Here is a 22,335-nt window from a genome sequence, read left to right as displayed (position 1 = left end):
GATGGTGAGATGTGTATAACTGGTAATATGGTAATAACGCGTGGCTTTTTTCTTCTGACTTGCATGGAGAACTGCAAACACAAAAGGCTGCTACTGTAGGTTGATGCAGACGTTGTTGTATTTGGCACAAGTTTAGTTTAAGAAAATTATATTAATATGAGGGATTATAATGTTTGGGAATTGGACTGAAATTTTTTGGACTTGCTTAGGATAAATGGTCTTCTGGTTTTGTACAAAATGAGATTATGTAGTCTCCTCTAAAATTCTTTTTATCATTATGTTCTAATATGAAAATTGTTTGAATTTTATATTCTTAAATAGATTAAGAAAGTAAGAACTTGTGGGACATTATTTTGAGTTTTTATAAAAAAACTAAAAAAAAAGAGAATGATGTATGTTAATAATAATATAAAATATATATTTATTATTGCTATAGTCAAATTATTAATACATAAAATTTATTATGTTTACAATACGATGATAATAATTATGTTTACAAATAGCAAAAATTATTATCCAATACTTTTAATTGTATGTATAATATTTAAGAAGAAAGATTAAATCTTTTTATGAAGAGATAGTTATATCTTTAATTATTTTATTATTTAATTTTGTTATCTTTATATAAATAATTTCTATTTTTTTAATTTTAATAATTTTAATTAACATAAATAAGTAAATAAGAATACAAATAAAAATAAAAAAATGAAGATTGTGCAACAATTAAAAATAAAAAGACATGGAAATAAGTTAAAATAAAAATGTAAAGATTATGAAAATAAATTAACATAAAAATAAATAGTTAATGAAAATTATTAATACAAAGATTATGAAAAATAAGTGAAAAAAATAATTAAGGAGAAGGTAGAGGGTGAGCGGCGCTAAAGTTCAGGTGAAGTCTTTATTCTCTAGCATAGGAGATGAGAGAGACTGAGAATAGGTGAGAGGAGAGAGAGTTTTTTTTTTTTTTTTAAAATTTAAAACAAAAAGAAATTTAAAATAAACTGCAAAATCTCATTTTGTAAAAAAAAAGTCCATTTACTTTGAGCAAATCCAAAAAACTTCAGCTCATTCTTTAAACATTATAATCACTCATGTTAATATAAGGCTCATTAATTTAAATATGGGAAATATTTTGGTGTATTGGGTGAAAATGGACTTACTGTGTGTATTACAAATAGATGGACGTGTCAGATGAAGGGTAACACGCAGGGGGCGTGGTGCCTTCAACACGTAGGGGGCGTGGAGGCTAGGTGGCAGGCTGTGGTTGAGCCACATAAGCACCACGCAAGGGGCGTGCTGATGTGGCAGATTGTCGTTGGCTAGGAGGTGCAGCACGTGGCAGCACGCAAGGGCGTGCTGAGTCAGCACGCAGGGGGCGTGCTGACGTGGCAGGGGCGTGGTGAGTCAGCACGTGGGGGCGTGGTGACATGGCGACGAGTGATTGGCCAGCTGGTGCAGCACGTGGGGGCGTGATGAGTTAGCACGCAGGGGCGTTCTGACACGTGTCAAAGCGTGATTGGTTGAGACAGACAGCACGTGGGGGGCGTGTTAGGTGCACTGCTCTATATAAGGAAGAGCTCGAGAGTGTTTTCCATAGTGAGTGAGATTTGAGTGTGTTGTGAGGATTCTTTGAGGCTGTTGTTGGTGTAATAATGGAGGGAACTGCAAATTTGGTAGTGTATCGCAATGGTGAGATAATACGTAATACTCATGAGGGAATGAGGTTTGTGTCCCAGAATCCGTTTTCGTTTGTGGTTCCATGTACGATGACATTAATGGAGCTGCAGAACGGCCTCTGTCAAAGTATGGAGAATGGTACGTTAATGAGAGTGAGCAGAATTCTGTACCGAAATCCGGTTGTTGTTGTTTTTGGTGGTCTAATACAGTTTGATGTCATGCCGATCACTGATGAAGCGAGTATGTAGAAGATGTTTCAAATTCACCAGCAGACTCAGATGCGACACCCACAGATTGAGGTATACGTTGATTTTGAAACTGTAGAGGCAGTGGCGGTTCAGAATGATATAGATATACATGATGATAGAGCTGCAATGTACCAAGGAATGAATAGTGACAGCGAAGATGACTTCGAAGCCACTTATAAGGCCGGCGACGAAGATGAGGATGGTAATGTGGGAGTTGAGGCAATGTCTCCTGATATACTCGTCAGTGTCCAACAGCTCTGCGTCTCTAATACGTCGAACCCATCCAAGCTTTATACAAGACTTCGCATTACCACTGACTGATGGCTCACGACCGAATATCGCTATGCCCTGACTTTGAACGAACTCGGCACTACTATCTGTCCATCCACTGACAGCCTCTCCATCAATGGGTAGTCCGAATATATGAGCGACATCCTCTAATGTCACTGTAACCTCACCGATCGGCAATACAAAGGTGTGAGTTTCAGGCTTCCACCTTTCAACCAGAGCAGCTAACATGGGGTGATATCCTCTTATGACTCCAATTCTAGAGACATGGTAGAATCCCGTGGCGCGTAAGTAATTCTCCACTATCGGATTCCACGTCTGTGGCGGATCCAGTTTACGCACCAACAAATTCCGGTTAGCCTACATTAATAAAGATATATGTTACATTATTTAAATAATAATCCTTATAAATATATTAATAAACATTCACATATTTATTTTAATATCTTATTTATTAAAATATTCAACATAGCTTATCTATTTATTTATTTATTACAAATTTAAATTCTTTATTTATTATAATATTTAATATTTATTTTTTAAATATATTTTATAAGCCTTACTTATTTAATTTATTATAATATTATTTATTTATTAACATATTTTTTACTCATGCATGAAAAACTAATATTTTTCTACTTTTTTGCAACATACATTTTTTCTTTATTAACAGAATATATATTTATTTTACTATAGCATTTTTATATTTTATTGTAAAACGAATATATTTTATTATAAAATTTGTATTACATCGTATAATATACATTTTATTATATTATAGTTTTTTTATAACATAAAATTAATCTCAAAATAACAAAAAAAAATAAATATACTATACTATGTTAAATAACAAAAAATAACAGAAAAATAAAATACAATAAAAATATAATGTACCAACTTACATAAATTGGATGATCCAAATAATTTATAATATGTTCTTCCGGAGCGCAATAATTACGAACTATCTTTTAAAATAAATACAAAAATATTTTTTTCCTCCTATTTTTCAATCTTCCTCTTTTTTTTTCACTGCAACCTTCCTTCTCCTCTTTGTTGATCACTAATCTCCACTTCAGCAATCTTACCTTTCTCCTACTCTCCAAAACATTACACACTACTACCATTGTGCATAACATTACCGAATGGCTCTTTATATAGAGCCCTTACTCTCTGCTTGCTGCTTCCTGGAGTGGGAGGATTGTCTCCTGCATGGAAGCACAGTCAACACGCCCCCCGTGGTGAAGACCGCCTTGGGAATCCGCTGCCACCTACACCACGCCCCCCCGTGGTGTCAGAATTCTGCATGGCTGCCACGTCACCACGCCCCCGGCATGGTGCTTTCCGGATGACACGCGGCCTCACCACGCCCCCTGCGTGGTGCTTGGGCGATGACACACGGCTTGGCTGCTTGGACAGCACGCCCCCTGCGTGGTGGCTGCTACCTCCACCCCCGGTAAATCACCCCACTTCCCAATAATCTCCCAAAACACCAACCACCTCTCCATATGAAAAGTAATTTCCGTTAATATAATTTTTTTAAATTAAATTTCTAACCAACTATAACAACATCTGTATCAACCTGCAGTGACAGCATTTTGTGTTTGCAGTTCTCCATGCGAGTCAGAAGAAGGAAGCCACGCGTTGTTGCTTGGTGTACACACCTCACCATCTACATGTGTGGATGTTTCCTCAATCCACACCATAGAATTTCCCAAAAAAAAAAAAACGTACTCATGAGTATCATTTGTATTTTTAAACAAATTGTATTTGCACTAATAAGTTTTTCTCGTTAACTTGGCTACCGAACCGCTGCTAATAATAAATTAGATAAATCAAGTTCCCTCATGGCATCAAGAACAATGTTTATAGTTGACGTGGCTGTAATTAATCGATCGTGATGTCTATATTAGTGGTGTTTATGGATTGGATGAAATCGGGTTTGTTGTGATTCAGATTCGACCCGAACTATATATATCGGGTCTATTTGTTAGACCCGAACCCGGTCTTAGACCCGATGAAATCTATACACTTTCGGACCATGATTATACTGAGTAAAAACCGAGCCGTTAACATTACATTATCTTCATACCTTCTTGTAAGCTAGCATGTGAAAATATCTAAATTTTTAAAACTCCAACCATTATTTGACATGGTAAAATTTATTTAGAAAAATATAACAAGAACCAACCCTTCTCTAAAATTAATGCATAAGCATAATCAATACTAATATTATCTAATAACACCAAATATTTAAATCAATACAAATAACACAATATTATGCATTAGTCTAAAGTCTTATGCATTTTAAACATAAAACATTAACTTATAGTCTTATAATGACTAATAACACAAAATATTAAGGTTTATAATACTTAAATTCCACATAATAATAGCCATCATCCATCACTAATAACACAAAATATTAATTGTGTATGATGACCGGGTCGCCGGGCCGAGTTTGGGTGACCCGAGTCATGACCCGATCCCAACCCAAAATAATGATCGGGTCTATGTTTGAGACCCTTAGCCGGCCCTAGACCCAATGAAATCACACCAAATTAGGTCCTAAAGTATTCGGGGCCGGACATGATCTTCGGGTCAGTCGGATCATGTGCACCCCTAATTACTTTATAAATGTGTTTTCGTTAATTTAAACCCTTAATTTAATTATTAGTCTATAGTTATAACCCTTCATATGTTTCCGAATAAAATTTCTATTCGAATTTTTTTTTCTTTTTCAATTTAGATAATTCACATATTTTTTATTGAAAAATGACAATTTTTTTCATTCTCTTTTTATTAGACGTATGAGTCTTTTTCATAAAAATTTTCAAAAAGATAACAAAAAATATTATATGTCACCCTCTATATAGTGTCTTCAAAAAACAGCCATCAAAATCTATCATGGACCTACATTTTATGAAACACTCCTTGCAAGCCTTTAAACAAATATAAATCTTATGAAATCGTAGACTTAAGTCCATTGATGTATTGAGGTGCTCAGTTTGGACTGCTAGAGGTAATTGAACTTGCAACTTCACAAATGAACCAGGATTGGTCCTCATCAACTTATGGCAATAGTCATAAAGTCTTTTATACTACTCCCTGCAAGTTCCATTAATGTCAACCAACACAATTTGCTTGGCCTGAAATGCTTTTTCTCTTGAAATTTGCATATTCTACTTGTTAAGAGTCCTGCCTTGTATGGTGCCCAACTTCAGTTTTGGACTCTCTTCCACCTTCTTCCTGAAATCTTAGTGGCTTTGACTTTATCACTTTTATGTCAAATACATTGTTACAAAAATAGTGATCATTAACAGTTCTTAGCTACCAACTATCTTCATTTGCCATCTTCACCGCATATACAAAACATTCACACCTATCTTCGCACTTGGCCATCACCCGAACATTGTCTACCATTAAAAATTTCATGTTGCTCATAGTGTGAACAGTATATGATGTTACAATTTTCTTGAATTTCTCTTTTGTTGCATAAAGAATTTCAACCTCCCATTTGTAATTGCTCATATCCTTCGACTCCTTGTGAATGGAAAATTTTCTCTTGCCGCCTTCATCATCCTCACTCGATATCTCCTCTAACTCATCATTGTTCAACCCTTCATCATCGCTTAAACAAGAGCTTGTTCTCTTTCCAATAGCATCCTTTTTCTTTTTCTTTAGTTTCTCAACGACAATCTTACTTTTTTTAGATTTTATTATGTCTTGGTGCATCTCCCCAAGAGTTATATCAATATCGAATAGCCCATCATCTTCACAATAATCATCTTTACTATCACTATAACAAAGATCAAAATCAACCTCATAATCCGAGTACTTCCACCACCAACATCTAAATAACCAATATCATAAGTCCAAAAAAAAAACTAATATTATAACAGAAATCATCAGAAACTGAAGTCTTATACACTATATACAAATCAACCACCTTTTTTTCAACTCATATATTTGCCAACAACTTCAACCCTTTTAACCCTAACTCAGCATCTTTATACCACAATACCATAATGTTCGCAGCAATGTACCTACTCAGCATCTTTATAGCACAGTATCACAATGTTCTCAGTAATGTACCTAAGCTTTTCAACCACATCACAAACTTCCATAACACTCCATCTATCGCTGTCACACTAGTTAATCGTTGTCACCTCACCATCAATATACTCAGTTTTACTCTTATCACTACAAAACCTTTCCCCTCCCCTCCGGTGATGAACCCTAACGCTAAAATCATCCATTTTTGCTATTATAGAAAAAATTTCAGAAAAGAGTAACTAATCATTCAAAAAAATAAAGCATGCAAACATGAAATTCTCACAAAAACAAAGTATTGTCAACTAAAACCTTCAATCCCTCATTGCAATAAAACCTAAATAACAATCAAGAGTGAAAAAGAAAGGCCTAAAGCCTAATCGTTCAAACAATGCATTTTCAGAATGAAATGGTTGCCTACCTCATCAGAAACCTTGATCAAAACGACGCTACCTCAACCTCTTACAATGGCTACTTTGTCAATGATCAGTGGTTGCATAGGTGTCTCCCTCGTCTCATAATCTTCGTTCTACTCCTCTCTTCAATGCTGTCTGCTCCTCGCCGGCAATGAAAGTCTCTGCTCCCTTATCCAAGAATGAATGTTGTCACGATTACTTTGTCGCTTAGCCCAGAATCGTCGCTCGATGTCGATGGCGATGTCGCAGCGGATTGAAGAGAATGGTGCGACGTTCTCCTCCCTCCAAATCTGTTCGTGTTTGTGTGACTCTGTTGTCTGGTTTTTGTTTTTTTCATTGCTAAGGAGAAAAAATTTGAAAAATCATTTGAAAAAGGGAAGATAAATAGTTACTCACGCAAGGGTGTTTTGGAAATTTTACTATTCTTATCACATCAGACATTCTATTTTGCCATATCACTAATATCTATTAATAATTTAAATAACGTTAATTAAAAGAGTAGAATTTATGCAAATCAAAATTTTTTAAGATAAAAATTAAAACAAATTGAAGCTTACGAGTATTTTTAAAATCTTTTTTAGTAAATTTCAGGAGAAAAAAATATTTTCTTGTTTTTTTTTTTTAAACATTCGGTAAGTATGCCTAAGTAATTGGATTAATCCTTTTCATGTTATACTCTTAACATAGTTTGTTGATGACGAGAAAACCCCGGCTTAGATTACTTTTTTATCCTTTCAGATTCAGACCCTGATAGTCGGTCTCATAAAACACCTCTTTTCTAATTGGCTTTTGCCACATGATTAATATTTAAGGCCAAGACCTTTTTATTTTTTTACTGGATATCATTTTTTAAGAAGATTTTGGGTCTGGATAGTTTTCTTGTTGTTTTAAAAAGTAAACTATAGTTCTTTGGGTACCAAAGGCCCAAAGCCCAGAAGTGAAAGCTGACCATGATCGTACCGGACCAGACCAAGATAAAAAAAGAGACCGGACCGGACGGACCGGTCATTTGTTCCCGCCACGACGCGGCACCTTACTCCGTTTTCCCGCCAAATCTAAAGCCCTAGCATCGCTGAAAAAGAAGGAACTCCCTAAACTCTTCTAGTCTTCTCCCTCCATCGCCATTTTCTGCTCTCTTCCTTTCTCTCTCATCAGCAAAATGGACTTGAACGAAGAAGTCAGGGCAGCTCACAAGCGAGAATTCGCCGATTTCTTGGACCAAGATGTACAATTCTATCAACACTCTCCAATTTTCCCTCGCCTTTTCTTCTTCTCTTTTTTTCGTTGTTGGGTTGCTGAATGAATCTGAATGAATGAGTGCAGGTAGGGAAGGGAATTTACATGGACGAGATCAAAGCGCTCATCAATCACAAGCGCCGCCGCCTCATCGTCAACATCTCCGATCTTCACAGCTTCCGCGACTTGGGTAACAGGTTTCCACTTCTCTTGCACTACTAAAACTTTCTCTATAACTATACTCACTTCTTAAGTTTCTTTTTTATATATATCTTTTAAAATTATGTATCCATTTTTCTTTTAGGATTCTGAGGAATCCGAGCGAGTATATGCAAGCTTTCTGTGATGCGGTGACTGATGCTGCTCGTGCTATTGATCCCAAGTATTTAAAGGAAGGGGAACAGGTGCTTGTGGGTTTTGAAGGACCTTTCGTTTCTCGCCGAGTCACGCCAAGAGAGCTTCTCTCTGAATTCATTGGTTCTATGGTTTGCGTTGAGGGTATTGTCACCAAATGTAAGCTTACATCCCTCTTTATTCTCTAAGTTTATTTCTCTTTCATAATAATTGATTAAATCATTACAATCAATTAGAGGTTGTTTTAATTTTGTTAGTGTCTTCAATGTACTGTTTTGCCTTTGGTACAAGTACTCACTTGGTTTTGTCTTTAGGAAGTTGTCCATATTTGTTGTCGTATCCATTTGTCTTTGATTTAAAGTGAATTTATGAACAAACAATCACGATATTGAGAATAATAAAACTCTGTTTTAGCATGCTGGAAGCTAACAACCTAGTTCATTTATAGGTTCGCTTGTAAGGCCAAAGGTTGTCAAAAGTGTTCATTTCTGCCCCACCACTAGACAATTCACCAGTCGAGAATATCGTGATATTACATCCAACATGGGCTTGCCCACAGGGTCTGTTTATCCTACAAGGGTAATCTCAACTCCATCCTGTCCGTTATGATATATAAGTTACCAGCGGATGTTTTTTACTGATTAAATGCTCGTTGTAGGATGAAAGAGGCAACTTGCTGGTGACTGAGTACGGGTTGTGCAAGTACAAAGATCACCAAACCTTGTCCATCCAAGAAGTTCCTGAGAACTCTGCTCCTGGTCAGCTCCCAAGGACCGTGGATGTCATACTAGAGGATGACCTTGTTGATTCTTGCAAGCCTGGAGATCGTGTGGCTGTTGTAGGGATATATAAGGCTCTTCCAGGCAAAACCAAAGGAAGCGTAAATGGAGTATTCAGGTAACTCTAGACTATATACTATTATGATTCCTTTGCGCTCCTTGCATTCCTTAGACATGAGTTTGATTGATTCATATGTATTCAGGACTGTGCTCATAGCCAACAATGTGTCTCTTCTCAACAAAGAGGCTAATGCGCCAATCTACAGTCCTGAAGACCTGAAAAACATAAAGAAGATAGCTGAAAGAGATGATGCATTTGACCTACTTGGTAATTCACTTGCACCTTCTATATATGGGCATTCATGGATTAAGAAGGCTGTGATTTTGTTAATGCTCAGTGGAGTTGAAAAGAACTTGAAGAATGGCACTCACTTGCGAGGGTTAGTTGTTTTTCCTTATCACCTCTGTTGCTGTAGGTTGCATTATATAGCTGTGATTTATATATTCTTATTTTGCATTCATTTCTTGCAATATTCTTTGCATATAAAATTCACAATGCTACTCTGTCTTGCTTCTTTTAGTGACATCAACATGATGATGGTTGGTGATCCCTCTGTCGCCAAGTCTCAACTCCTGAGAGCAATTATGAATATTGCTCCTTTGGCCATATCAACTACGGGTAGGGGTTCTTCTGGGGTTGGTTTGACAGCAGCAGTTACTTCAGATCAAGAAACAGGTAAAGATCCTTCAATACTAATTTCCACATGGAACATATATTGTTACGTTTGCAATGCAAATTATAGTTACTTTTCACCAGGGGAAAGACGCCTGGAAGCTGGGGCAATGGTTCTTGCTGACAGAGGTGTTGTCTGCATTGATGAATTTGACAAGATGAATGATCAAGATCGTGTTGCCATACATGAAGTTATGGAACAACAGACTGTGACTATTGCAAAAGCTGGCATTCATGCATCACTTAATGCACGATGCAGTGTGGTGGCTGCTGCAAATCCCATATATGGAAGTGTAAGTGGCATCCCATTCTTTAATTTGCCATCCAGTTTAAAAATACTAAGTTTTGAACATTTTATGCTGAATGTATGATTTCTTTTAACAAGATGGCTTTTCTGTGTGGTTCTACAGTATGATCGATCACTTACTCCGACAAAAAATATTGGACTTCCAGACTCCTTACTTTCTCGGTTTGATTTACTGTTTATTGTGTTGGATCAAATGGATCCCGATATTGATCGTCATATATCGGAGCATGTCTTGCGTATGCATCGATTTCGACCTGCTACTGATGGAGGTAGATAACCCATTTTCAAATGCTTGATATACATGATTATACTAGTCAACATTTTTATTTAATTTATCTCCCCAAAGCAGGTGGGGCAGCACTTGATGGGAGCTCAAGGTATGGAAGAGAAGACGAAGCAGAGACTGAATCGTCTGTGTTTGTAAAATATAACAGAATGCTGCATGGAAAGAAGACTGAAAGGGGTCGCAAACGTGATACTCTCACGATAAAGTTTCTTAAAAAGTATATCCATTATGCTAAGCATAGGATTCAACCTGAACTTTCTGATGAGGTGACGTGCCCTTTCCGCTTCCCGTTTTCAAAAGCATTACCATCCCGTTATTTTTTGCTCATTTGAAAGCCTGTTTCATCTATATTGCAATTGCCACAAATGAATTCTTCCTCTTAAGACTGATTCTTTAAATGGTGGTTGCGATTATATCCCATCCAATATATTCACGTGTGACTAGATCTGAATTTTATCCACAGGCTTCTGAGCAAATTGCCACAGCATATGCTGAGCTCAGAAGTGCCAACTCAAATGCAAAGGTGAGCATTAGCTGCTAGCCGAAGGCATATCAGTTTTTCTGTTATTGTACAGATGGTTTAAGATTTTATTGATATCTTTTTGGCTTCATGCAGACTGGAGGAACACTTCCTATAACTGCCAGAACGCTAGAAACTATAATACGTCTCTCAACGGCTCATGCCAAATTGAAGTTGAGCCGGCAGGTTTCAAAGTCTGATGTTGATGCTGCTCTAAAGGTTCTTAATTTTGCAATATATCACAAAGAATTAACAGAAATGGAGGAGCGTGAGCTAGAGAGGGAAAAAGAACTTGAGAGAAAGCGTAAGGCGGAACATGATGCTGGTGGAGATGATGGTGCTGATCATGGTCCAAGAACTCGAAGAAGGTGAGCAATGATATACTTTGCATTGTGGAGAAACTCATACTTCCATATTTTAATCCAGAAGCTAAATTATGTCATAAGGGCATTATTGATACCTCGACATTGACGTCTCCTTTCAGTAAATTAGTTGGTTATTAATGAAATATTGAAATCTTGAGACCCTCGTTTTCTTTGTTTCTGTTTGCTAGGTCAACGTCAGATGCCATGGAAGTAGATGATGATACGCCAGCTGCTCAATCTGCTGCCAGTCTCACTCCTGAAAGGTCTCTCAACAACTTTGTTTGAGAAATTATTTATCCTCCGAAGAGATTTTGATATCCCGCTAAATTACTAAATGAAGGAAGAACTATTTTTTTAGCATTTTGGAGGATGTTTAATAAGATCTTTGGGATGTTCTATTAGTATTCTTTTTTTATTATATTTCTCTCTGCGTACATGTTTTTTATATTATGTAACTTTGTCTGCATTGACATGTAGAATCGAAGCGTTTAATTCTCTGTTTGGTCAGCACATGCGTGGCAACCGCCTGGATGTTATATCCATTGCAGATTTAGAGACTGTTATCAAAGGAGCTGATTCCAGTTACAGCTCCCAAGATATATTGGACCTACTAAAGGTATGAGCTTCGTACTTTGTTGTGTCCTGTTTTCCGCATGAACTCCAATACTCCATTATCATTGGGTCTTTTTTGGAATTTCAGAAATTGGAAGATGACAATAGAGTGATGATAGCTGATGGAAGAGTGCATATGATATCATAAGATGTAAGATGGGTTGCACAATCTCTTGTACAAAAATTCTTCTGGCAAGTATGCGATTTCATAGATCAATAGCTTTTTTTTTGTCATTATCAAGATGTATCTGCTCTGTTATTTTATTTATCCAAATATTCTATTCTTATAGCCAGGAAATAAAAACAAAAATGAGGGTGATGAAAGCATGAGTTTAGATAATTTATTTGAAAGATTCTGACGAGGTTTGCAGCTTTAAAGCTTAATTTTAATTTTAATTTTAACAAACTATGGATTTCAGGGAGAAGAATTTGATGTTCGCATAGTCTGCAGTCGACATGATGGGAGGGATTTTCATTCTCCAGAGTTTGTCCATCTTCCTCTCATTCATAGTAACATTCAACCAAAGGAAAAAATAAATGCAGTGGAGCTTGTAGGAGTCAGAATTTTATGTAATCGACCATGAAGATTGTTGTTAACCTTAATTTATTTTTTGTTTTTTGGGTAGTTCTCTGTTCATATTAAGGCACCATAATGCCTGATTATCTATTTCAGTTCGGGCAAGTGGTCTCACTAGAGCATTTCTCTGGTCACCCACTAGCTTAAAACCGCACTCTAAAGCAATCGACATTTTATCTTTTGTTGCTGCGCTGTACATTATCGTGATTCGTGAAACTAAATTTCCATTTTCTACGCTAATATTACCAGGGTTTACATGGATTGGAATTTGGAATAGAGTAGGGAGGGACAAGATCCTGCACACAACTTTCTCGGTGTGTTTAGTCTAGTGTTGTTCTGCAAAGATAGTTCAGCATTTCCATTTTTCTCTTACTATACTAAAACCGCAAAATACCAACCTTTCCTTGTAAGAGTTCTTATCTGTAATTTAAGAGTAAAATATAGTTTTTGTCCTTAACATTTGAAATAAGTTTTAAAGTTGTCTTTAATGTTTAAATCGTCATGTTAACATTGAATATATTATGAAACGTTAGGGATTTAAATAAAACGATTAGACTTACTCCAAACGTTGGGGGACGAAAACGATACTTTACTCGTAATTTAGTGTGAATGATAAAGTAAATATGCAAAAGGATGTCATAATTATAGATGCTGTTTGAAATCTCAATGCCTCAAATTTCCACAAAAGAAAAATAGTCGCATTAAATTTTTTTCCCCAAAAGATCACATAAACACCCTAAATTCAATGTGTACGGAGCACAGTGACTGACATTGCTTGCCCCAGTATCAAGAGTTTACTTATCGAACTCCCATATAACCCCTCCATCCTCTGCAGCAACAAAAAACAAATTTTACGGTAAGAATTTCCAATATAAAGTTGAAACTAAGAACATAGTCACTGGTTTCCAAACAATCAAAAGAGAAGAGTGCAAGAATACCTTTAACTTTCTTTTCAATCCAGGCCTCCACTAGCATTCCAGCACCTACTCCACCAGCAATGCATATGCTGCAGAAGCCGAACGCCTTCCATAATGGCCATCGTGGAAGAAAATAGTATTCCGGGATTTGCCTAACTTTCTTGGGGAGCCGTTTCTTCAAGGCCGGTTTAGCACTAGGATTCTGCTGCATCTCACCACCAACAGCTTTCCAATCCACTCCTTTGAAGGGATCCTTTGCTTCTTCACTCCCCATAACAGCTCAATTATAAGGCTTATAGCTCTAACCTGATTTAGTCGGCATAAATTATGTTAGTTATGGATAAAAACACACGAATGAAAGAAACAGCAGCCACGATTTTTCATAAAAACCGCATCTGGGTTCAAGGTGTAGCAATGGTTCCTTGATGCACCAATCATTATAAAGTGTGCTTGGATAAAGAATTTTTAAAGTTTTACAGAATTTTAAATGCTATTAAATTTAATTCATCAGTTAAACTTGCTCATCTACAAAATTTCCCGAAAATTAAACCTAGTAAAGGTAAGCAGGGAGAAAACTATAAAATTCAACGAACTCATATTTCTTCTAGGCATTTAATCAAACACCTTCGTTGCACAACCTAAACATTCCTTCCACACAACCCCTTCAAGCTACATATTTGAACTATCAATCATTCCTTTGATCAAACCAAGAACCATCATACTTGTGCGCCAATTTCGAGGAAGGAGTTCACATTCGGCATATTCAGAATCGTAGGAGAATCCCATTAAAACCCATTATTAATAGAATGCAATAGTGTTAGTTTTAGTTCAGGATCATAGAGACGGCAAAATATCAACCCAACCCGCTTGATACTGAATTCAAAGAACTTGCTTTATTAAACAGAAGAGTGAGAGAAATACCTGAGACTCCTCCAGAGATGTCAGTTTCAGAAGAAGCAGCAAAGGTGACGAAGGAGCTCGTCACCGAGAAATAGGGGTGAAATTGCAATATTGCAATTTTGGAGTTGTCAAAAGTGGATACTGGATAGTGCTCCACGCATACTAACCCGGTTTATTTGTCTGGCTTAGTGAACCAAACCGGTTAAAACTTAAAAAGCGTCGTTAACGAAATTAGCGCGAAGGAAACCCTAGCAATTGAAATTCCCAAAACGGAGAAATCAGAAAACCCTAAATCACTCCGAATTAGGTAGTGGAATGGGGGAAGAAGGGAACGGGAAGAAGAGGATGGTGGTTGAGTCGCTGGGATGGCTAACGGAATCGTCGATAATGCCGAAGAAGCACCGCGCCATAGAGGGCGTGGGTGCGTCGTCGATGATGGAGTTGAAGGCCGAGCTCTACAAGTCTCAGGAAGATTCCAAGAAGTCTAGGGAACTCGCCGGTCCCGACGCCGAGTACCAACGCGCCAAGAGCAAGATCGCTCCCAAAGATTCCTTCTCCGCCAAGAATTCTGGTGTTGAAGCACGCGATCACAAGTATGTTACCGAAATTTCTTCCATTTTCTGCTTAATTAGATGTTAATCCGATTGGTTTATTTCAATTAATTAATTTGGAATTTGATGATAATTCCGTTGTGTCTTGATTTGAATGTTTTATTTTCCGATGTTATGAATTGTCATGTCCGTTGAAATTGGCACCGGCTAGCTTTCGTGAGAATTTTTATTGAAATTTTGTGGCTAATGATGATTTATTCTGGATGTAATGATTTGGCTTTCATTTTTTGTTTTCGCAGTCTAACTTGATTCTTTGATGTTTCTGTTGTTGTAATATGTTGCATTCTGTTATTGTGAGCTAAAGTCTGGATGCTGATTTTGCAGGGATAAACTTGAGTTAAAAGCGGTTAATGATGGATCAGTGAGCTATGCAGCGCTGGAGAGGAAGGCCGAGCTGTATGAAAAGTTGGTTAGAGGTGAGCTGTCTGATGAAGAGGATCAAGAGAAGTATTGTGTAGATTTTTTCCGTAAGGGTATTGAGCAGGATGAGTTGCCACAGCTGGAAAATCGTGATGCTGCTGAGACTGTGCTGCGAGAAAATGAAGTTGCTGATAATGATGCTTCTGTGATGTTTGATGTGAAAAAGGTTGGGCTGGGGCGAACAGTTGGAGCTGTCGATAATGCTGAGCATAAGCGCAATATCTGGTATGGGATTGATCCTTTTCTTTTTATATAAATAAATGTTGGAGTGATTTGTTTTCTGAAAAGGCCTTTTTTATTTGGATTTAGTGGTTAGGAAGGATGGGTTAATGCAAAGCTTTTAAATCTGTTTGGCAATAGTGGTGAAAATGGTAGTGTTGAGTCTTCAGCTGTTCGAATCAGGAATGAGAACTGAGAAACCCAAATCTAATCATATACTGGGATTCTTGTGAAATTCTCTGCATTCTTTAGGTTGAGCTTTGGATTTTGGAGGAAGTAGTTACAAACTTACAATAAGTGAAGCTGATATTGTTTACCCTTCTTTAGCACATCCTCTTTGTGGCTTACTGGCTTTCATAAGGGCAAGTTGTTGAATGGTGTCCAGTTCAATTGCTGGATTGAGTTAACTATTATGTTGGCAAGTATTATAATAATAACACATGCCTCAACCATAATATGGTAAATACTTTACTTGAAGTAAAGTAATTATTCATTCTATTATGATCTTCTGGAATAACTTAAGTATAGGAACCTCTAAGAAGGCAACCATGAAAATGTCCATTCTATCCTTTTTGGAGGAAGTCAAGAGGGGAACATAGGCTGCTTCTATGTTTCGATTTCCACTGTGATTTTTACTGTTTAACATCGTGAATCTATGCTAATCCAATTGCTTTAATGATTTTTGCTTTGCAGGGAAGTTCATGAAGAAGCTAATCGAGCAAGAGAAAAGGCCTCTGAAATCAAACATCGCAGACAGGAGCAAGTAGCTGCTCATCGTGAGAAACTGAAACAAGCATATCTTCGGAAGAAGCTGGAGCAACTGAAAGCCACAACCAAAGGACTTGGATCTGACGTAAAGAACACATGATGACTACACCAAGTGCTAAAATAATTTATGATGAATCGGTGTCTGGGAAGCTAGATTTTTTGTTCCGAAGAAGGGCATGTGGAATTGAATGTTAAGCAGACCAAAAGCTCTTCATCATGAGGAATTTTTGTCCTTTTTTATGTCGAAAATCATTAGTTCCAACAAACAAACAAAAACTAGAAAGTGAGGATACAGGATAAAGGGAAAAGGGTTGGCAAAAGAACCAGAATGTGTTACTCCCATGTTGTACATAATGTAGTTTGGTCATTGTTGTTTACATGAAATATTGAATTTCGATTGAAGGTAAGAAAAGTGTAAAACAGTTAAAACAAGGGAAAATATTGGTTGTCATTCTCTTAATATCTTTGTGCCTCAGGCATGTTGCCAAATATCAATATTCTTATTTAATCTCCATTTTTGTCGTTAAATACTCAAATTGTTAAAAGCAAAACTACGGCATTCCCTAACTCGCGATGATCCTACATTGACCTGTTTCAGTGGACATTTCCAGAGAGAAAAAAAATTGACCTAGTTTTGGCTCTTAGGCAGATTGTTCGATGACTGGGAAGCATAATAAATTGATATATTCGGGGTCGAAAGAACAAAAAAATGGTTGAATACTCTCAATACTCAAGTAATGTAATGTTGGTCCAAGCAACTAGCATCTAATAGAAATTGTCTTGGAAGGAAGTGGAAGATAAGTTACAATTTAAATGAGGAAAAACTGACGGAAAAGAAAAAAACTATGCATAAATGTCAGAAGTGGGATTTGAACCCACGCCCTCTTTCGAAGACCAGAACTTGAGTCTGGCGCCTTAGACCACTCGGCCATCCTGACGTCGATGTTGTTAGTGGTAAATTCTTTAATTATAGCCAAAAATAATAATTGACTAACTATTGAAGACATCTTGTGTAGAATCCCTGGGTTTTATTTTTATATGTATATATACTATATCCGGCACTGCAATTTGGTAACTGCAATTTGGTAACAGTGTCTCTTACTATATTTTATTATCTCCTAAGCTTCATTCATTAGAAGTTAGAACTTTTTTCCCCTGTTGATTGGTATTTATTAATCACTCATAAGACATAAAGAATTATCCTGACCATTGTTTTTTATCTGTTAAGATCCTTTTTGCCAGCAAAAGAGGCTCAGATTACCTAACACGTTGTTCCCACAAATTTATAAAGCACCCTCCTCAATAATTTGAAGTGTAATAAGGGCAACATAAACTCACACCAAGCTACGTGTAGCATTGTTTTTGCATCACTTGCACGAGCAGCATACTTTTTAAATGATTTATCTTTGTTACTTTAAGACAAAGTTTCTATATATTTTGCATATTTTACTATTGACAACCTTATTAGCATGCTTAATAATGCTTATGATTCAAATGCTTATTAACCCCAACACATTCAAATCATTATGTTTACTGTCAAAGCTGCACATTACAGCTTAAAGTTGCTAACTTGTCTAAAATATCAACAATAAAAGGAGTTGTAGTTTTGCAATTTCATTTGCCATCTCAACTATTTGAAAGACAAGTTAGCATCACTTCACTTGAAGTTCTTTGATCAAGTGAGCGAGCTAACTGAAAAGATGGAAGCTTTCAGGGTTGCCGTAGTTTTCACTATTTATGTTATGGCTATGTTGTTTCTGGTTTGTGCTCATTGTGGGGTGGCGGAGCGTGTAGTTGAAGATGTCACTGCCATTCCCCCAACACCGATGGAAAGCGCAGGAGTGTATCACAGTGCTGAAGCTGCTCTTGGTGTTGCAGCTTTTGCAGTTGCTTGGTTCATCTAAACCTGGTAATCTGTTGGTTGAGAGATTAGACAATGGCATGCTTTGATTCTTTTATTTTCATTAGGTTTGTGTAAGGAGAGTTGGAACATGTATTTCATCTAAATATTGTGATTTGCCATTTAAATTATGTACCTGTCAAGTGTCCCATCAATGCTAATATTTACTTCAAGAAACTCCAAAGAATCTAAATCTGGAAAATGTTGGATAAAGAGTACTCAAAGTGAATTCTTTACTATCAATGATTCCGCCCTAACTCATACACAGTAAAACAAAAATATATTTCTAAATATATACACACATCATTCTTCCACACCAATTAGATGAAGCAACAAACGTGGGAAGAGATGACAGTAAGACATGATATTTGTTACAAGAAAGCAAAAGAACCCCAAAACTAAATAGCCACTATCTCCACAACTTTATAAGATGCCTCAGGATAAGCCAATGCCTCCACAGCTACCTCTGCAACTTGATCTCTGGATATGGAACCCTCAGAAAGAGTATCCTGATACAAAGAAAATCAATTCTTTTTTTTTTTCCAAAATGGTTCTACAACTAGACTAAGATTACCTTGTGGAAATGCAATAGAAGGTCAGAAGTGTAGTCAATACCTCTGGTTCCATAACAACGTTTCCAGAAGGAGGATCGTTTTTCAAACCACCAGGTCTAATTATCGTGTAATTTATGCCGGATTTCCTGATATATTGTTCTGCTTGTAGTTTTGCTACTAAGGTGAGTCCAAAAACATTGAGAAAGATATAAGCTGGATTAAGTAGCTGTCCCATTGCTGCTCCATTGACTAAGATGGAACTGATAAGAATGAATCTGTTAACATTACGTTTCCTGCATGCTTCGACTAGGTTTACTGTGCCAAAATTGTCAACCTGAAAAACGTGGACTTTGGTTATATGACAGCACTGCATAATCCACCCTTCCTACAATTTCTTTTGCTTTAATGGTGAATTAACTTTGTAAGTCAGTTATTGTTCTCATGAATTCATCTTGTTTACACGGGACAAACAGTCATAATATTTCCAACAATGGATGCAGTGTGGGAATCCCCATACATTGCAACTCAAAGAAGGGAATCCAATATCATGTCACTTTACTAAAACAAGAGGCACAGCATGAAATTAAAGTGCAGAAAACATACATGGAAAAGCTAAATCCAGCTGCTTTCACACGATTGAAGGAAACACATCACAAATTTGTTGTATACTATAATGTACCCACTTTCTAGTACATACAAAACCAGCTTCTCCAGAACTTTTAGCATCATAGATTCAGAATTAACGAATGTGCTTGCACCAATGATCACCTTGAGTTCACATAATCAAAATTTCTACTTGACCAAATCGAGACCAGTAATCAATATAAGCTAATACTAAAAATGAAGGGCACTAACATAACAACAAGGTTATTCATTCAACTACTACATTATCAAAATGACAAACCTTCCATGGAGCAAGCAAATCCCAACCTGGCCGAAATCCCGTGGCGCATACTACTGCATCCGAATCATCACCAATTGCTTCAGCTAGCTTGTCAGAACCTTCTGTGACATCCGCTTTTACCTGCACACAAACTCACTCATTAACTCATGATACAACTAGTCTTAGTGGCGTAGCTACATTTGAGTTACCTAATCAGTGAATATAGTTGTACATTAACCCTAAATGGCCACTGTGACTAAAAATTGAACTGAATTATAAGATCTTGATATGAACATTGGTTCAACTAGAGACTAGTTTTAGTGTGTCACACCCTATAATACACAAAACATCATCTTTACTCATGTATTCATGTACCTATATCAAATACTGTTACTTTAAATTTCTTAAATTTTCTGAGAAATAGAAAAAAAAGCTTACAAATTGAAGAGAGGGGTTGTTAGAGGAAAGTGAGGCCCTGGCCTTGTCTAAGTCTCTAACCCCAGCCTTGACAGAAAAACCCTTTTTGAGCAACTGCTCAACGATCCTCTTCCCAGTGCTTCCAGAGGCTCCAGCAACAAAGATCTTCTTCTTCTTCACATTCAAATCCTCTTGTTCTTCCACTTGCTCTGTGATCTCACTGGCTTCCATCTTGGCGAAATTGACAAGTGAAAGAGATTTGGGTGCAGTAGAGTTGAGAAGGAGTGTGTGGAAATTTGGATATCTTAGAAAAAGAGGAGCAGCCATTGACACTGCTGCCACTCACAAACATGCATTAGTCACTCCCCGTCTTCTGTAATTTGCAAATCAGGCGCTACAAATCTGCCACGTACTCCACATTATTACGAGTAATCTCATAACCACACTTTTCAATTCTTTCTGGAACTAGAAATTTTTAGTTTTTAGATGAGAATAAAAAAATTATTTAATAAATAAGTACTATCTTTTAGGCTAGTTTTTAGGAAATGATAATGTTAGTTTTTAAAAAAATATTTGAGTAGTTTTTTGACGGTGAAAACTCAGGTGCAGTCGACTTCACATGAAGTTGATAGTTAAAAGCCGTTAGATAAAAATTTAGTCAAATCAATCAAATTATCTAACGACTCTCAGTTATCAACTTCACGTGAAGTCGATTGCACCTGAGTTTCCATCTTTTTTCAAACCTCCTTTAAAAACAAAAAAATAATTTCTTGGTTATGCACCTGCACGCACGAATACGATTATCAAGTTTCTTGTTTAGAGAAATATAGGGTACAGATGTTGTTTTAAAGATGTGCTTGTGCGGCAAAACCCAAACCACACATTCTAAAACCACACTTTTTACTTAAAACCGTAACTCTTCACAAAGAAAAGCGTCACCTAATGGAAAAAAGTAAATTAGAAGATTTAAGAGAAGAAATAATTAAGTTATCAAAATTAATAGATCAAAAATTAATGATTTTAACTAATGTTAATTGTAATGACACCGAATTCTTAAAATCAATACAAAATGATTTTTCTCAAAATCTTTATTTTACTATAAATTTTATTGAAGGACTTCAAAAACCTGAAAAAACTTATTTTTCACACGTGATTTCTAAAAAATGCTACCATGGAAATGATTCCCCACATCTTTATCATACTTTTAACCCACAATTAAATTCTATAGTAGATATGCTTGAAGAAATATTAGTATCTATAAAATTTCAAAGAAATAAGGAAAAAGAGAATCCCAAAGAAGAAAATTTTCAAAATATAATAAACATAACAGACTTAAAAGTAAAACCACCATTGAAATTATGAATATTGAAGAAAAATTAGAAGAAGTTACAATGCTTTTTAAACAATTAAAAATGGCTCAAGAAAATAATATTATGGAACATGGTTTTCAAATAGAAGAAGAATTAGTAAATTCTGAAAATATAGAAAATGAAGAACACATCCTAGATTATTCAAGTGACGCAGAACCAGCTATTCCAATACAAGTAAAAAATGAAGCTGGAACATCTAAGGATAATCAATCTCAATTTAAATGGAAAACATGTTTTGATAATTATGCTTTTAAAAAAGGGTTTATAAATAAAGATTCAAAATATACAAAAATACCATCAAAATACGTTCCTAAAATCCATGAAATGGAAGGAGAAAGAATGCTCGATTTAGACTGCAAAAAGAATGAAAAAGAAATTTTCGAAAACTGGTTGAATTCCTTCTTATTAGAAGCCTTTACTAATCCAAAACTTAGTGAATTGTCTGGAAGGGACATTTGGAATTACATAGAATTTCATACTAAAGGAACTATAAGAGATTATATGACATCAATAGAAAACCAAATAATAGAAGAATTAGAAACAAAAACAACAGCTTATGATAAGATATTATATATAATGATGATTCTATATAAAAAATTTTTTGGAAAAAATATTATAGATCATAAACAAGAAGTCTATAATAAAGAATATCAAGAAGCAAAAAACCATTTAGCTAATATTCAGATATATGATTTATGTAATGTGGAGTCCTATATATGTGAATATAGAATACATTATTACAAATTAAAAGAAGAAGATAAAAATCATTATCTTAGTATGTACATAACAAAACTTCCATATCCTGCTAATGAATTTATAATGGGAAGATTTATAAAAGAAATAAATAGAGGAACAATTGAAAATAATTTTGGTGGAGCAACCTCTGCTATAAGAGAGGAAATAAAAGAACGTTGTATGCAAAAAG

General features: G+C 36.0%; 4 protein-coding genes and 1 non-coding gene across 7 annotated transcripts; 2 read left to right on the top strand and 3 right to left on the bottom strand.

Moving 5' to 3' along the window:
* The first annotated feature begins 7,745 nt into the window (after window positions 1–7,745).
* Window positions 7,746–12,636, top strand: LOC107481651 (DNA replication licensing factor MCM3). Of its 3 annotated transcripts, none has more exons than XM_016101935.3 (16): window positions 7,746–7,907; window positions 8,006–8,115; window positions 8,223–8,431; window positions 8,721–8,851; window positions 8,931–9,169; window positions 9,255–9,491; window positions 9,633–9,787; window positions 9,869–10,077; window positions 10,195–10,360; window positions 10,441–10,643; window positions 10,841–10,900; window positions 10,994–11,265; window positions 11,451–11,525; window positions 11,740–11,878; window positions 11,963–12,025; window positions 12,294–12,636. In XM_016101935.3, exons 1-15 carry the CDS (start codon window positions 7,842–7,844, stop codon window positions 12,020–12,022), a joined length of 2,331 nt encoding a protein of 776 aa, XP_015957421.1. In that variant the 5' UTR covers window positions 7,746–7,841; the 3' UTR covers window positions 12,023–12,025; window positions 12,294–12,636. The 3 variants fall into 3 exon arrangements, with proteins under 3 accessions (XP_015957421.1, XP_015957422.1, XP_015957420.1); XM_016101936.3 differs by having other exon boundaries at window positions 11,963–12,070; XM_016101934.3 differs by having other exon boundaries at window positions 7,747–7,907; window positions 11,963–12,066.
* A 437-nt stretch (window positions 12,637–13,073) lies between these two features.
* Window positions 13,074–14,441, bottom strand: LOC107481655 (uncharacterized). Its single transcript, XM_016101939.3, has 3 exons — window positions 14,290–14,441; window positions 13,390–13,674; window positions 13,074–13,280 (listed from the first exon to the last, which is right to left on the bottom strand). The coding sequence occupies exons 2-3, from the start codon at window positions 13,640–13,642 to the stop codon at window positions 13,246–13,248; spliced, it is 288 nt and encodes a 95-aa protein (XP_015957425.1). The 5' UTR covers window positions 13,643–13,674; window positions 14,290–14,441; the 3' UTR covers window positions 13,074–13,245.
* Window positions 14,442–14,491: 50 nt separating this feature from the next.
* Window positions 14,492–16,784, top strand: LOC107481653 (uncharacterized protein At4g18257). Its single transcript, XM_016101938.3, has 3 exons — window positions 14,492–14,861; window positions 15,204–15,524; window positions 16,212–16,784. The coding sequence occupies exons 1-3, from the start codon at window positions 14,584–14,586 to the stop codon at window positions 16,384–16,386; spliced, it is 774 nt and encodes a 257-aa protein (XP_015957424.1). The 5' UTR covers window positions 14,492–14,583; the 3' UTR covers window positions 16,387–16,784.
* Window positions 16,785–17,140: 356 nt separating this feature from the next.
* Window positions 17,141–17,224, bottom strand: TRNAL-CAA (transfer RNA leucine (anticodon CAA)). Its single transcript has one exon. It is a non-coding gene; the product is annotated as a tRNA-Leu (tRNA).
* Window positions 17,225–18,584: 1,360 nt separating this feature from the next.
* Window positions 18,585–20,428, bottom strand: LOC107481656 (uncharacterized protein At2g34460, chloroplastic). Its single transcript, XM_016101940.3, has 4 exons — window positions 20,062–20,428; window positions 19,645–19,764; window positions 18,802–19,074; window positions 18,585–18,695 (listed from the first exon to the last, which is right to left on the bottom strand). The coding sequence occupies exons 1-4, from the start codon at window positions 20,365–20,367 to the stop codon at window positions 18,585–18,587; spliced, it is 810 nt and encodes a 269-aa protein (XP_015957426.1). The 5' UTR covers window positions 20,368–20,428.
* Between the last annotated feature and the right edge of the window lie 1,907 nt (window positions 20,429–22,335).

The sequence above is a fragment of the Arachis duranensis genome, chromosome 3 (assembly GCF_000817695.3).
Source record: "Arachis duranensis cultivar V14167 chromosome 3, aradu.V14167.gnm2.J7QH, whole genome shotgun sequence".
In the NCBI taxonomy this organism is placed as follows: domain Eukaryota; kingdom Viridiplantae; phylum Streptophyta; class Magnoliopsida; order Fabales; family Fabaceae; genus Arachis; species Arachis duranensis.
This window is presented reverse-complemented; position numbering and strand designations above follow the sequence as displayed.